Source organism: Aquarana catesbeiana, linkage group LG08, assembly GCF_042186555.1.
Source record: "Aquarana catesbeiana isolate 2022-GZ linkage group LG08, ASM4218655v1, whole genome shotgun sequence".
In the NCBI taxonomy this organism is placed as follows: domain Eukaryota; kingdom Metazoa; phylum Chordata; class Amphibia; order Anura; family Ranidae; genus Aquarana; species Aquarana catesbeiana.
In genome coordinates, this window is record NC_133331.1 from 226,250,567 (window position 1) to 226,266,859 (window position 16,293).

At 43.5% G+C, this 16,293-nt stretch overlaps 1 protein-coding gene across 1 annotated transcript in view; it reads left to right on the forward strand.

Annotated features, from left to right (window-relative positions):
- Positions 1-214: 214 nt before the first annotated feature.
- Positions 215-16,293, forward strand: part of LG08H10orf53 (linkage group 08 C10orf53 homolog) — a 62,725-nt gene continuing 46,646 nt past the window's right edge. The window contains exon 1 of the mRNA XM_073595200.1: positions 215-388. Within this exon, the coding sequence (XP_073451301.1) occupies positions 292-388 (97 nt within the window). The 5' untranslated portion in view covers positions 215-291. The remainder of the gene's footprint in view (positions 389-16,293) is intronic.

The following is a 16,293-nucleotide window of genomic DNA, read 5'->3' on the forward strand; positions in this document are numbered from 1 at the left end:
TCTAAGTCATTTCCTAGCAAAAAATACCGATTTTAATTGTAAGCAACAAGTGCAGGAAGAAGGTTTAGGCATGAAAGGGGTTAAAATCTCAGGGTACAATAAAGTGCACCGACAACTGACCTCATACATACAGAGAGGAGAGGAGAGGGGAGGAGAGGGGAGGAGAGGGCAGAATGTACAATACTTCTCGCCGTCCTAGGGCGCCGCACACGGCTCACCAATCACAGCACAGGCTTGTTACCATAGCGATGGGAGTTGTTGTCAGACGTGCCGCACCGAGCCGTACACAAGATGCCGGAGAAGGCTCTGATCACCGTACGGTACGGCCCAATCATCAACTGCTCCGGGGTGCTGCAGCACACACAGTCCCGACTGGAGGGGCTGAGAGGTAAGAAGCCATCTCTGCCCACCATAGTCCTCCTCATAGTCCGCCCTGCTATTCATTAATATACATCGCTCTGATCGGGCGATTCCTGGATATAGATCGCTCTGTCATTATTCATTATTATACATCGCTCTGATCGGGCGATTCCTGGATATAGATCGCTCTGTCTAGTGTAGAAATGGCAATAGATTGGATATTTTCTTTCTAAATGTATACAGTAGCCAAATATTACACATCACTTAGTGACACTAAACTTTGATTAAAAAAAAGAGAGAAGATTCTGTTTAAGTGTGTATTCTTAAGTTGGTATTAAAACCCCCAAAAATGTCATGCTCATTAGATGTGGTGGCTGCATTAGTTTTTTTCTTTTTAGGCTTTATTCCCTCTGTTTTAACCTGGTGATCTGGCCAGTAACACACCTCTTCATCCAAAAGGGGAAGATTCTTTGTGCCCCCCCCCCCTTTAATTATTGTCACTTTTTGAGCAGGGGGGGAGGGGCAGTAACTGGTCATAACAGGTACCCGCTCCCACTTCTGATCAGATTGCTGCGGTGATCTGAGCAGAGATTGCCCCCCCCCCGCTTCCCCCATCACAGGGACTATTTGCGAAGCACAGCACGCCATGCACATGCGCAGTGCGGCTTTGCAACCGGATTCACAGCGGTTTTCTGAAAATAGCCTCTGCTCAGCACCTGAAAACCGCCTCTCATTTATTCCAGTGTGACTTTTCACACTGGAGCGGTGCGCTTGCGGGACGGGAAAAACATTCCTGCAAGCGGCACTCCCAAAACACCCCTGCCCATTGGAATGAATGGGCAGCACGTTCAAAGCACTTTGAAAGGGCCGCTAAACAGACTTTTTTTTAACCCTTTCTTTGGGGTTAAAAGCTCCCCATTAATGGCCGAAAAACGCAGCTTAAACAGTGATAAAGCGCCGCTGAAAAGAGCAGCACTTTAGCGCTAATGCAGCCGTGGCCCCAGCGTGAAAGGGGTTCTTAAAGAGGAGTTCTGCCTGGGGAAAAAAATGTAAAGTCAGCAGCTACAAATATTGTAGCTGCTGACTTTTAATATAGGGACACCTACCTGTCCAGGGAGCACGCGATTTTTGGATTGGCTGTCTGGTGCTTCCGCCGCCATCTCCACTAAGGGGAACCAGCAGTGAACTGTCACTGCCGGCTCCCTACTGCGCATGCGCGAAGTGCGCTGCGCTTTCTAATTGGCCCGGTGGCGGAGGAAGGAGGAGGGGGTCCAAGCTTCTGAGGGACGGTTCCATCTCCGGGAAGTGGGGACAGGACCTGTCAAAAAACAGGACTCCGTTTCCCCCCGAAAGGAGCCAAATGTGGCACTGGAGGGGTGGAGGAAGCAAATAAGTGGAGGTTCCACTTTTGGGTGGAACTCATCTTTATGGTGCCATCATCTGCACCCAAAGAAGAATCAGTAGGGGTGATAAAAACGCTGGATTCCTGGACAGGTAAGTGGCTTTATATTAAAAGTCAGCAGCTACAGTATTTGTAGTTGCCAACTTCACATTTTTCTGTGGGAGACTGGAGCTCCTCCTTATCCACTTGCCGACCGCCCCATGTATATATACTGCGGGGCGGAAGCTCCTACAGATGAAGTCACATACCTGTACATGATCGCCCCTTCCAGGTTTGGAGACTAACTCCCGCGATGTCCGCCGGGACCCGCCGATCGTTCCAACTGAGGCAGAACGGCGGTCTGTGACAAGGGAAGACAGAGATCCTGTGTTTGTGCTAAGCAGGAACACAGATCTCTTGTCTTCCTACAGTACAAGCACCCCCCCACACAGTTAAAAAGCAATTCCTATAAATACAGTTAACCCTTTGATCGCCCCTGATGTTAACCCCTTCTTTGCCAGTGTCATTAATACGGTGACAGTGCATATTTTTAAGCACTGATCACTGTATTGGTGTCACTGGTCTCCGATTTGTCCGCTGCAATATCGCAGTCCCGCTATACAGTATCTCACAAATGTGAGTACACCCCTCACATTTTTGTAAATATTTTATTATATCTTTTCATGTGACAACACTGAGGAAATGACACTTTGCTACAATGTAAAGTAGTAAGTGTACAGCTTGTATAACAGTGTAAATTTGCTGTCCCCTCAAAATAACTCAACGCACGGCCATTAATGTTTAAACTGCTGGCAACAAAAGTGAGTACACCCCTAAGTGAAAATGTCCAAATTGGGCCCAATTAGCCATTTTTCCTCCCCAGTGTCATGTGATTCATTAGTGTTACAAGGTCTCAGGTGTGAATGAGGAGCAGGTGTGTTAAATTTGGTGTTATTGCTCTCACTCTCTCATACTGGTCACTGGAAGTTCAACATCTCACCTCATGGCAAAGAACTCTCTGAGGACCTGAAAAAAAGAATTTTTGCTCTATATAAAGATGGCCTAGGCTATAAGAAGATTGCCAAGACTCTGAAACTGAGCTGCAGCATGGTGGCCAAGACTATACAGCGGTTTAACAGGACAGGTTCCACTCAGAACAGGCCTCGCCATGGTCGACCAAAGAAGTTGAGTGCAAGCACTCAGCATCATATCCAGAGGTTGTCTTTGGGAAATAGATGTATAAGTGCTGCCAGTATTGCTGCAGAGGTTGAAGGGGGTCAGCCTGTCAGTGATCAGACCATTCGCCGTACACTGCATCAATTTGGTCTGCATGGCTGTCATCTCAGAAGGAAGCCTCTTCTAAAGATGATGCACAAGAAAGCCCCCAAACAGTTTGCTGAAGACAAGCAGACTAAAAGCATGGATTACTGGAACCATGTCCTGTGGTCTGATGAGACCAAGATAAACTTATTTGGTTCTGATGGTGTCAAGCGTGTGTGGCGGCAACCAGGTGAGGAGTACAAAGACAAGTGTCTCTTGTCTACAGTCAAGCATGGTGGTGGGAGTGTCATGGTCTGGGGATGCATGAGTGCTCCCTGCACTGGGGAGCTACAGTTCATTGAGGGAACCATGAATGCCAACATGTACTGTGACATACTAAAGCAGGGCATGATCCCCTCCCTTCGGAGACTGGGCTGCATGGCATTATTCCAACATAGCGACCCCAAACACACCTCCAAGATGACCACTGCCTTGCTAAAGAAGCTGAGGGTAAAGGTGATGGACTGGCCAAGCATGTCTCCAGATCTAAACCCTATTGTGCATCTGTCGGGCATCCTCAAACAGAAGGTTTGAGGTTCCACCAGCTCCGTGATGTCGTCATGGAGGAGTGGAAGAGGACTCCAGTGGCAACCTGTGAAGCTCTGGTGAACTCCATACCCAAAAGGGTTAAGGCAGTGCTGGAAAATAACGGTGGCCACACAAAATATTGACACTTTGGGCCCAATTTGGACATTTTCACTTAGGGGTGTACTCACTTTTGTTGCCAGCGGTTTAGACATTAATGACTGTGTGTTGAGTTATTTTGAGGGGACAGCAAATTTACACTGTTATACAAGCTGTACATTTAGTACATTGTAGCAAAGTGTCATTTCTTCAGTGCTGTCACATGAAAAGATATAAAAAAATATTTACAAAAATGTGAGGGGTGTACTCACTTTTGTGAGCTACTGTAAGTCATTGATCACCGCTATTACAAGTTGAAAAAATAAAAATAATTCCATAAAATTATCCCATAGTTTGTAGACGCTATAATTGCAAAATCAATCAATTGACGTTTTTGGGATTTTTTTTTTACCAAAAACACGTAGCAGAATACATGTTGGCCTAAACTGATTAAGAAATTTGATTTTTTAAATTTTTTTATTGGGTGTGTTTTATAGCAGAAAGTAAAAAATACAGTTTTTTTTCTAAATTGTCTGCCTTTTTTGTGTTTTAGTGCAAAAAATAAAAACCGCAGAGGTGATCAAATACCACCAAAATAAAGCTCTATTTGTGGGGAAAAAAAGGACATCAATTTTATTTGTGTGCAGCATCGCACGTCTGCGCAATTGTCAGTTAAAGTGCCGTATCGCAAAAAAGGGCCTGGCCATGAAGGGGGAGTGGGGTAATGGGGTAAACCTTCTGGAGCTGAAGTGGTTAAAGTGGTCCTAAGGGCAGAAGGTTTTATATCTTAAAGCGGTTGTATACCCGCAAATTTTTTTTTTTTTTTTTAACCCTGTAAAGCAAAAGGCATAATGAGCTAGTATGCACCGCATACTAGCTCATTATGAAATACTTACCTTAGAACGAGGCGTCAGTATCTTACCTGGTCCACGCCGAGGGAGCTGTCATGTTGCCTCGGCGTGTCTTCCGGGTATCGCGGTTCCAGTGCTGTGAGTGGCTGGAGCCGCGATGTCATTACTCCCGCGCATGCGCGCGGGAGATTTCTTACTCGGCAAGGTCCGGCAGCTGCCGGGCTTCAGCCGAGAATCCCCTGTGCGCATGCGCCGCTGCAGTCAGCGGCGCATAGCAAGGGGAATATCTCCTAAACCATAAAGGTTTAGGAGATATTTTTTTTACCTACAGGTAAGCCTTATTATAGGCTTACCTGTAGGTAAAAGTAAAAAAAAAGACTATACGACCGCTTTAATGCATTCTATGCATTAAAGCGGAGTTCCACACAAAAATGGAAGTTCCGCTTTTCGGAACCCTCCCCCCCTCCGGTGTCACATTTGGCACCTTTCAGGGGGGAGGGGGGTGCAGATACCTGTCTAAGACAGGTATTTGCACCCACTTCCGGCATAGACTCCCATGGGAGTCTACGCCACTTCCCGTCCCTCCGCGCTGTCTCCTGGGAATCACACAGCTCCCAGGAGAGAACGGGGACCACTAGGGACGCGCAGCGCGACTCACGCATGCGCAGTAGGGAACCGGGAAGTGAAGCCGCAACGCTTCACTTCCTGGTTCCCTCACCTAGGATGGTGGCGGCAGCTGCCGAGAACCGAGCGGGTTCTCGGCGTCCCCTGCCGACATCGCTGAACCCTGGGACAGGTAAGTGGCCATGTATTAAAAGTCAGCAGCTGCAGTATTTGTAGCTGCTGGCTTTTAATATTTTTTTTTTTTTGGCGGTGTGGGTGGACCCCCACTTTAAGATAAAAAAAACTTCTGTGGGCAGCAGCCCCCCCTTCTGAATAAAGACATTGCACAGGAGTGCGGCTGTCCAGCTTTCCTTTGTTTGCATACAGGGCTTGCACCCTCCACGTGGCATAGAGGTTTTGGAGCGGCAGGGTAAGAGAAATAACCCTTGAGAGATGTAATTGTACTTAGAAGTTTTAAGCCTTACCTGCTCAGTCCTAAACAAGAGAATGATGTTTTGGTTGGAGTTGGGCTTTAAAAAAAGAGTTTACTGTATAAACTGGTAGGGAAGGGGTTAACAATAGGGGGCGATCAAGGGGTTAACTGTGTGTTCCCTCAGCGTGTTCTAACTGTATGGAGGCTGGACTGAATAGGTGAGGAGACATTTCGCTGTTCCTACATAGTAGAACAGCGAACGACATGTCTCCTGTCAGACAGCACAGGGATTTGTGTGTTTACACATACAATCGCCAGCCACGCGCATCAGGTACCCTGCTGTGCATGGCATGCATCCGCACCTCTGGCATCGCGCGCGCGCCCTCTGGCAGCTCTTAATGGAACCCCGTACCTGTACAGGGTTTTGCGCAGGGGAACCATTCTGCCCCCATATATGTACACAAGCCGGTCGGGAACCGGTTAAAGGAATGTTGCTTTTCTCTCTAAGGGCCAATTTACAGTGATCCGACATACGCTCCGACTTCGAGAGCACAAGTTGCACGATGTTAAAATGAATAGTTCCCTATGAGAGCTGTCTTAACTGGTCCGACTTGTGTCGATCCAACTTTGAAAATGCTTCCTGCACTACTTTGGTCCGACTTGGGCACGATTTCAGCCCATTGATTTAAATGTAATTTGCATCCAAGTCACATCATCATCTTAACTGATCCAACTTGTGGCTCTGAGGATCTTGAAAGGGAGCCCCATGCCAAAATTAAAAAAAAAAAAAATGAAGTGGGGTTCCCCCCCCAAGACTATATCAAACCTTCAGTCTGGTATGGATTTTGAGGGGAAACCCCACACCCCCAAAAAAAAATAGTGTGGACCCCCCAAAATCTATACCAGACCCTTATCCGAGCATGCAGCCTGGCAGGTCAGGAAAGGGATGAGTGAGCGCCCCCTTCCCTCCTGGACAATACCAGGCCACATGCCCTCAACATAGGAGGATGGGCACTTTGGGCGGGGGGGGCTCTGCGCTCCCCACCCCAAAGCACTGTGTCCCCATGTTGATGGGGACAGGGGCCTCTCACCCGACAACCCTGGGTGGTGGTTGTGGGGGTCTGCAGTCAGGGGGCTTATAGGAGTCTGGAGGCCCCCAAATCCTGGCCCCTCCTATGTGAATGAGTATAGGGTACAGCGTACCCTTACCATTCACCCCAATAAAAAGTAGTGTAGTGTAAATAAAAACAAGAAATGGTTTTTAACAAGTCCTTTATTAAAAGCTCCAACGTGCCTTCTCCTTTGGGTAGTGTGTTCTTCCTCTGGTCTTCCTCTCTGCCTGCTGCCTTCCTCTCTGCCTGCTGCCTTCCTCTCTGCCTGCTGTCTTCCCCTCTGCCGGTTGTCTTCTCCACCACCGCCTGCTGTCTTCTCTGCCGCTGACCTGGTCCTTTTCTGACACCGGCTCTTGCAGTTGTGTCATCTCCGATGTCAGCCATTTCTTATATAGCCATGGGGCGTGGCCATCCGGTGACATCACAGTGAGACTCCGCCCTTATGACGGCATGTGACAGCACAAGGGGTGGAGTTTCACAGTGACGTCACGCCCAATGGCTATATAAGAACTAGCAGACATCAGAGATGACACAATCGCGAGGGCCAGCATTGGAGAAGGACTGGGTCAGCGGCAGAGAAGACTTTAGGAGAAGGAGAAGACAGCAGAAGGGAAGACCGGGGGAAGAACATATCACCGGAGGAAGAAGACACGGAGCTACAACGGGGGACATTCTTCACTTTTATTAAAGGACTTGTCAAAAACCGTCTCTTGTTTTTATTTACGTTACACTGCTGGGATCTGGGAGCTCCGTTCGCCCCCCCCCCCACCCAACCTGCTGGGCTGCATGCTCAGATAAGGGTCTGGTATGGATTTGGGGGGGGGCACACTGTTTTTTTTTATGGCGTGGGGTTTCCACGCAAAATTTATAACCGAAGACTAAAGGGTCTGGTATGGTCTTGGAGGGGGACCCATACTGTTTTTTTAAAATGCATTTTGGCATGTGGTTTCCCCTTCAAGATTCATACCAGATTCAAATGGCCTGGCATGGTCAGATCGAAGTCAGATCCCGTTTATTGAAGTCTGACATGAAGTCGTAGGGCAAAGTTGGATCGAAAGTCGTCCGACTTCCATGTTGGAGCAGTGTGAACCAGGCCCAATTCAGCACACTATCCACAAATGGTAATATTGCAAAGGATGTGGGGGGTCATTTTCTTGGGACTGCATAGGATTAATAGTCTGCCTCCAATTATGGAGAATAAGAAAAGGCTGACAACAGATAGACTCTCAGAAACTGGTGTGAAAATTTGCTACCATCCCTAAATAATACAAAAAGAACCTCATATAGATGGGATTTTGAGGGCAAAATGACTTACAAAAAATATTAAAAAATTAATTTTTATTATACAAAAGTTTTAAAAACAAATTTTATACAAGAAACATGTGTAAAGACAACACAATTATAGTGTATTACAGTGATGACAAAAAATTATTCAATCCAGCGCGTTTCGAAATAGTTAATTTATGCAATCTTCTTCAGGGATAATTTTTGCCATTTCTGAAAGGCACAAGATATAATATAAATATACATATATTCTATATTTTTCATAACATACATATGAAGCCTATGCCTAAATACCAAAAAGGACTTACAAAAATAGTGGTTGACATAAAAGTTTCCAATGGATCATCAGACGTCCACCCAATCTGTATAGGTCTTTTATCATGCAAAAGAACCCCCGGATAGTAAAATCCAAGAAGAGGCGCCAAATTGAAAAAGCGGCGAGCCACTTTAGCAAAATTGCAACGGCAGTGATGTGGAAATCTAAGAGAGAGACACACAGCATGTGGTAAACATCTTGAAAAAAAAAAAAAAAAAACCTTACCTGGGATTTAAAATTTTTTTTGCAATGTTCCAACCAAGAGGTATATGATGAACAATGCTTCAAAAAGAGGGGAACAAAGTTCGAACGACCCCAGATAAAACAAGGAGTCCCAGTCCTGAAAAAAGATGGAAAAAGACGGGTTGTTATGTAAGGATAAAATAAAATAAGAAAGAAAAAGAAATGGATCAAGTTAGCCCATTATAGAGCCATATCCATAAACTCCATATACATGACAGTTTAGAAAAATGGCTGAAAGGTCACTTGAATAGGGGGATCCCCCAAAAAAACACAGGGGGAACCTCTCCAAAAATAAGAGCCAAAATCTCAGGCAAAGAAAAAAATATATAAAATATCTGAATGAATAAATAAATGCATAGATCAAAAAAGCATGAATTCAGCTTACCGAAAAGTGCAGTGTATCTCTCCCACATCTGAGCTTGAGAACAGCTCAGGGTCCACAAAAACAGCCCAAGAGAGGGGTAATAACCTCTCTGTTTGTGAGGATGAAAGCAGGATACTGTCTTGTTCCTCGGACAGAATGTCGTCGGATGACGCTGGCGGCTCAGGGGTTCCCGGCGTTCTCCTTATATGGCCGTGCTTGTTCGCCGCCCGCAGAGCGTCGGGAAATGACGCCGCATCAGATGACAGCGATGACGTCATTCCCTCAGCCCCGCTCGTACGAGGGCGGCGTGTGTCAACGGCGAGACGTAAGGGGAGTGGGGCCGGCACCCGGCCACGCCTACCCCCTTACCATCTATAGCCAAAAAGAACAACATTGCTGACAGCACCACGATGGATCATCCCACACTGAGTCAGGGGGGAGCGGTTAACCTCAGCCCCATCTCTCCACAGCACAGGACGCACCAAAGGGGGCAATATGGTTCCTGCCACAATGCAGGGCTAAAATCCAAAAAATATATAAAGTGAATTATGAAGTTATTTTTGAATTGAAACAATTTTAATTATCGAAACAATCTCTATGTAGGACTGGGTGGATATGATGGAGAAAACCTATACCACAGTCCAAAGCCAGGGCATCGAAGGAGAAACCCACAAGGGAATAATCTCCCAAAAGGAGAAACTAAATACCCCCGACACATAAAAATCCTCCCATAGACTGTTGAGCAGCGCCAAAGGCACCCAAAACAGCAAGGGAGGAGAGAAGGCCCCCAACAATTTGGTGGGGCCCCCCCTGTGCAGGATGCATGATATGGCCACAGAAAAGGGTGGATGAAATCAGAGGATCCATGGGGAACCAGTTTCGTCATAAATCAAAAAATAAAAATAAAAAATAAAAAAATAAGTGAAACATGATCAAATATTCAAAAAATTATATCATTTGCATAGTGTGATTTCAAAAAACATATATCATCCAGATGATGCAATTTCAAAGAATATATACTACCCCAATAGATATCATCATTCCAGCTAGTCTCCTGCTGGCAAAACCGAATGGGAGAGAACAAGATGAAAAAAGGGAGAGGGAGAAAGAATACAGAAAGGTAGAGGAGGAATATGACAAGTTATATTTTAGTCTGTTTTTCCGGAACTAAAGCCATCGAGGTAGGGCCTAAAGCTCTCCGCCTCATTGAGGCCTGGTGGGGTGGTGGCATCCAGATACCTGATCCATCGCGTTTCACGTTGTAAAAGAGTTTTATTCCAGTCCCCACCTCTAATGGGGACATGGATACGGTCCAAAACTGTAAAATTTACAGATGGCATCCTGTATCCATGTCCCCTGGCTACATGTCTGCCAAGGGGGGAGATATAGGTTGCCAATCTGCATGCTTTGTAGATGTTTGCTAACACGTTGTCCAAATTCTTTTAGGGTTTTTCCAATATAGAAAGCCCCGCATTGGCATTGTACCAAGTATACCACCCCCCGAGTTTTACAGTTGGCGAAATGCTTAAGTTGGAGGCGTTCGCCATTTGGTAACAGGAAAGAGGTTCTCCAACCAATAACTCTACAAAAAGAACAAGAACCACAGGGGAAAGTCCCCCAGGTTTTACAGGGGTCCTGTCTTTGATTCCCCTTATATTCACTTTGAGTCAATAACTCAGCTAAGGAGCCTGCCTTCCTGAAAGTGATCTGGGGTTTTGGAGTAAGAAGATCCCCCAGAATTGGGTCATCGGTGAGGATCGACCAATCTTTTGTGAGAATTATCCTTATGGTGTTATGCTCATTAGAGTAACGTAGGATGATCCTTGCTGTATCATCCTGTTTGTGAGTTTTAGTTTTGAAAATTAAAGCATGTCTGTCCTGGTCTTTGACTCAGTTAAAAGCTTTTTTTAGAGAGGATTTTGTATATCCTCTTGTGAGTAATCTTTCGCTCAATTTATCTGCCTCGCATTGGAAAGTTTCCATAGTGGTGCAGTTGCATTTCAGGCGCAAAAATTGACTAAAGGGTATAGATTTTTTGAGGGGTTCAGGATGGAAACTGTCGGCATGCAGAAGAGTGTTGCCGGCAGTTTCCTTCCTGTAGAGTCTGCTGGCAAGCTTTCCATTCTTGTCTTTATATATGGTAATGTCCAGAAAGTTGATCCGATGATGATCATAGGACATAGTAAAAAACAAATTCAAGGCATTATGATTCATCGCTTTTAGACAACCTTTTAGGGTGTCTTCTGGGCCATTCCATATCAAAAAAATATCATCTATGTATCTTTGCCATAGAATGATGTGTTCAGTGTACATGGTTAGCTGGTCATCAGTTAGAAATACTTTTTCCCACTCCCCCAGGTACAGGTTTGCGTAAGAGGGGGCGCAACACGTCCCCATAGCAACACCCTGTACCTGGAGGTAGTGGGAACCCTTGAAAAGAAACACATTATGTCGGAGGATGAAATCAAGCATCTCAAGTATGAATTTGTTAGATTTCCACTCAGTGGTTGCCTTTTGGTGTAACACACGACTGACGGCAGCTACCCCCAGATCGTGTGGTATGCTGTTATATAGTGATTCGACATCTATGGTTACTAGAATGGCTGAATCAGGGATCACCAAATCCTCCAATACCTGTAAAAGATGGATGGTATCCTTAGTATAAGAAGCCAGTTCTAGGACATGGGGTCTTAGATGTTGGTCAATCACTTGACTGATGCCTTCTGAGATGCTACCATTGCCAGATATGATAAGGCGGCCAGGGGGATTGTGTAAATCTTTGTGTACCTTAGGGAGTGCATACATCGTAGGAATACGGGGATGTCTGGTATGTATAAAGTCCAGTAACTCACCCGTAATGGCTCCCATTGTGAAGGCTTCATCAACCAGTTGATAAAATTCCTGGTTGAATCTGTCAATGAGGCTGAAATTTTCCGATAGCATTTTCTATTATTGAGGATTTTCAGACACATATCCTCATATTTGGAATTGTCCATTAGTACAATATTGCCGCCCTTGTCAGATCCCTTAATGGTTATGTCCAAATTATTCTTCAAAGATTTTACAGCATTCTGTTGTTCAAGAGTCAGATTTCTAACTGATTTATCCTTATTCAGGGATTCAATTTCTTTGGTGGTTTGTTTAACGAATAGGGCCAAAGCTGGATTTTGACTAAGTGCAGGAAATCTATGCGATTTCCTTTTGAATTGTTTTTATTGTTGTACATTACATATTTTTTCATCCTCACTATCCTCACTTTCCCAGGCATCCAACCAACCAGACTCCACTCCCTCGCTTTCCTGTAGGAGCAGATTCAGGTCCCTAAGGGCCCTAAAATCTGCTGCTTTGAGATTGGGCGCAATTGTTTCTTCACGTTTACTCGTTTTTTTGTACATGCTTTTCAAAAGTAATTTTCTCGCAAACAGAAAAATATCTTTTACTGTTTCAAAGTTATCCAGGCTCCTATTGGGGCAAAATGAGAGTCCCAAAGAGAGAACCTCTTCCTCAGCCTCAGTGAGTATGTGTGATGATAAGTTGATTATGTTCAGCTTACCATCTACACACCTGGGGTCAGGGTGGGCTCCTGCTCTTTCCGTGTTGTTAATGCCTGTGTTAGGGTCATCTTGTCTAAAAAATTATCAAGTTGAGTTTGATTTTTTGGGATAGCTCCCAAATCTTTGGTGGTTTTAGTCGTTTTACCTTTACCCACATTGGGTCCCTTGGTACCTTCAGTGGTGGTTTGCATATGTCTAGATGGATTCTCCACTTTACCTCCCCGTGATGTATGTGGGACCTCTGCACTTCGTTTCTTATTGATCTGCTGAAGTTCACCATCCATTTCCTGTGATCTAGCAAAAGGACCCTTCCTTTTCCTGAGAGTACGATCTGTAAGGGAAGAGGCTGAGGAAGAAGCATTAGAGGTTGTGTCTGAACTATAATCATTTTTCTCCTGATTCCTGGGGGATTTCTTCGTTTTACTCCTGAAATTTTTGTTTTGGTGCCATTTATAAGCTCTCTTCTCCCCAAAAGCATTTTTGTCCCTCCAAAATTTCTTATCTTTTTTTTGGAGAATGGCCTTACTAAATGTCCTAAGATTTTCCCTCAATTTTTCTTCGAGGCTTGTGTAGTTCTCATGTGTCTTTAGGGGAGTCAGACGATTATAAAGAGCATCAATCTCTGCATCCAGAGTATTCAATTGTAATCTATATTCATCTTGTAACAGTAGCATTAAATTTCTAGAGCAATCATTGAGTTTGGATTCCCAATTTTTCCTAAGGTTATTGGAGATATGATCCAAAATAGGAAACATTTGAATCCTTAGTCCTATTGGGTTGATGTTTTCTTGAATATATCTGTCTAAAGATTGTATGTGCCAATGTAATACACATTTTTTCTCCAATACTTTTGTAAGGCTATGAAAGAGTGAAGTCAAATCAGTTTTGATTTGTTCCTTTGCTTGGTAATTACTTTGAATGGTGGACATAAGATCCTCCCAATTCTCACCTGAGAGGTCCCCCATTCCAAATCGCTGCAGGGGAAGCAAAAGAAGACGAACAGAGACTATGATCTGGCCCCCAACTAAACCTGGGACCAAGATAGAAAGACCAGAAACCGGAAGTATTTCCCTTAATTAAGGGCCATCCCTGGAATTTCAAAACAACTTTTTATATAAAAATCTAAATTGGGGTTCACATCCAAAACTGGGAGTCCGAATGTGAGGATATGGGTGTATTTTCCACCCCTAGAATTTGAAAACAGATAGACTCTCAGAAACTGGTGTAAAAAATTTGCCACCATCCCTAAATAATACAAAAAGAACCTCATATAGATGGGATTTTGAGGGCAAAATTACTTACAAAAAATATTAAAAAATTAATTTTTATTATACAAAAGTTTTAAAAACAAATTTTATACAAGAAACGTGTAAAGACAACACAATTATAGTGTATTACAGTGATAACAAAAAATTATTCAATCCAACGCATTTCGAAATAGTTAATTTATGCAGTCTTCTTCAGGGATAATTTTTGCCATTTCTGAAAGGCACAAGATATAATATAAATATACATATATTCTATATTTTTCATAACATACATATGAAGCCTATGCTAAAATACCAAAAAGGACTTACAAAAATAGTGGTTGACATAAAAGTTTCCAATGGATCATCAGACGTCCACCCAATCTGTATAGGTCGTCATTTCCCGACGCTCTGCGGGCGGCGAACAAGCACGGGCCATATAAGGAGAACGCCGGGAACCCCTGAGCCGCCAGCGTTATCCGACGACATTCTGTCCGAGGAACAAGACAGTATCCTGCTTTCATCCTCACAAACAGAGGGGTTATTACCCCTCTCTTGGGCTGTTTTTGTGGACCCTGGGCTGTTCTCAAGCTCAGATGTGGGAGAGATACACTGCACTTTTCGGTAAGCTGAATTCATGCTTTTTTGATCTATGCATTTATTTATTTATTCATTCAGATATTTTATATATTTTTTTTCTTTGCCTGAGATTTTGGCTCTTATTTTTGGAGAGGTTCCCCCTGTGTTTTTTTGGGGGATCCCCCTATTCAAGTGACCTTTCAGCCATTTTTCTAATCTGTCATGAATATGGATTTTATGGATATGGCTCTATATTGGGCTAACTTGATCCATTTCTTTTTCTTTCTTATTTTATTTTATCCTTACATAACGACCCGTCTTTTTACATCTTTTTTCAGGGCTGGGACTCCTTGTTTTATCTGGGGTCATTCGAACTTTGTTCCCCTCTTTTTGAAGCATTGTTCATCATATACCTCTTGGTTGGAACGTTGCAAAAAATTTTTAAATCCCAGGTAAGGTTTTTTTTTTTTTTCAAGATGTTTACCACATGCTGTGTGTCTCTCTCTTAGGTTTCCACATCACTGCCCATTGCAATTTTGCTAAAGTGGCTCGCCGCTTTTTCAATTTGGCGCCTCTTCTTGGATTTTACTATCCGGGGGTTCTTTTGCATGATAAAAGACCTATACAGATTGGGTGGACGTCTGATGATCCATTGGAAACTTTTATGTCAACCACTATTTTTGTAAGTCCTTTTTGGTATTTTAGCATAGGCCTCATATGTATGTTATGAAAAATATAGAATATACTGTATGTATATTTATATTATATCTTGTGCCTTTCAGAAATGGCAAAAATTACCTCTGAAGAAGATTGCATTAATTAACTATTTCGAAACGCGTTGGATGAATATTTTTTTGTCATCACTGTAATACATTATAATTGTGTTGTCTTTACACATGTTTCTTGTATAAAATGTGTTTTTAAAACTTTTGTATAATAAAAATTAATTTTTTAATATTTTTGTAAGTAATTTTGTCCTCAAAATCCCATCTATATGAGGTTCTTTTTGTAAGAAAAGGCTGACATGCTAACAAATTAAATTCGGTTTGAGGCAGACAATACTTATTGCTGAAAGGTGAAAGAAGAAAATTAGCACTTTTAACATGGTCCATAGTAAATTCAGTAAAACATCCACACCTTATTTATTTCAGCCATATACTAAGAAAAAAAAACATGGAATTTTCTTATGTGTTTTTTTTTCACAATTTTTTTGCATAAAGTTTTGCATTTATAACTATATTATGTATGCACCCTAGGTGACCGTACAATTACAGTATATTCGTTTATTGTGCATCAGATTTCACTAATGGTGTAAACAGAAGTAATACACTGCAAAGATTTCATTACAACAAGATAAAGATTCTGTGGTCTGTCCACGAAGGGAGGATATTAATGTCAACCTTAATGCAATAAGGGGAAAAATAATACATATAATGTAAAAGCATTTAATTTTGATATGCAATTCAAAACTTTAAAGCTGATCTCTTCAAAACATACATTACAGCTAGTATAAACACATCAGGTTGAAATGTAGGTTCTCTTGAGCTTCAAATCAATTCTTTTAAATCTCTGTGCTTCCAGTGCTGAAAACTTCTTCATGGATTCTTTTCAATAATTGTCAAGTTTAAGTACTATATGGAATATTTAATTATTTGGAGGAATACACCAAAATGATCCAATCAATATTCAGATAATTTAACTAATTCCGGACCGCCGCACGCCGATGTACATCCAAAGTTTGTCGGCGGATATCGTTGTTATGGCAGCAGCTAGCTGCCATAACCCCAGTATCCCCGTTTTCATGCGGCGGCCGGCTTTCTGATAAAAGTGGTCCCTGTGGTGGATTCGCCGCGAGATCACTTTTATCGGTGGTGGGAGAGGGCCCCCCCTCCCGCCGCAATCCGGTGCCCTCCGCCGCTTACCGGAGCCGTCGGTAGCGGCGGAGGCGATCACGTCCATCTCCCTTCTGTGCCTGGAGACAAGTGAGGCTAAGATGGCACCCACTCGTCTCCATGACACTGC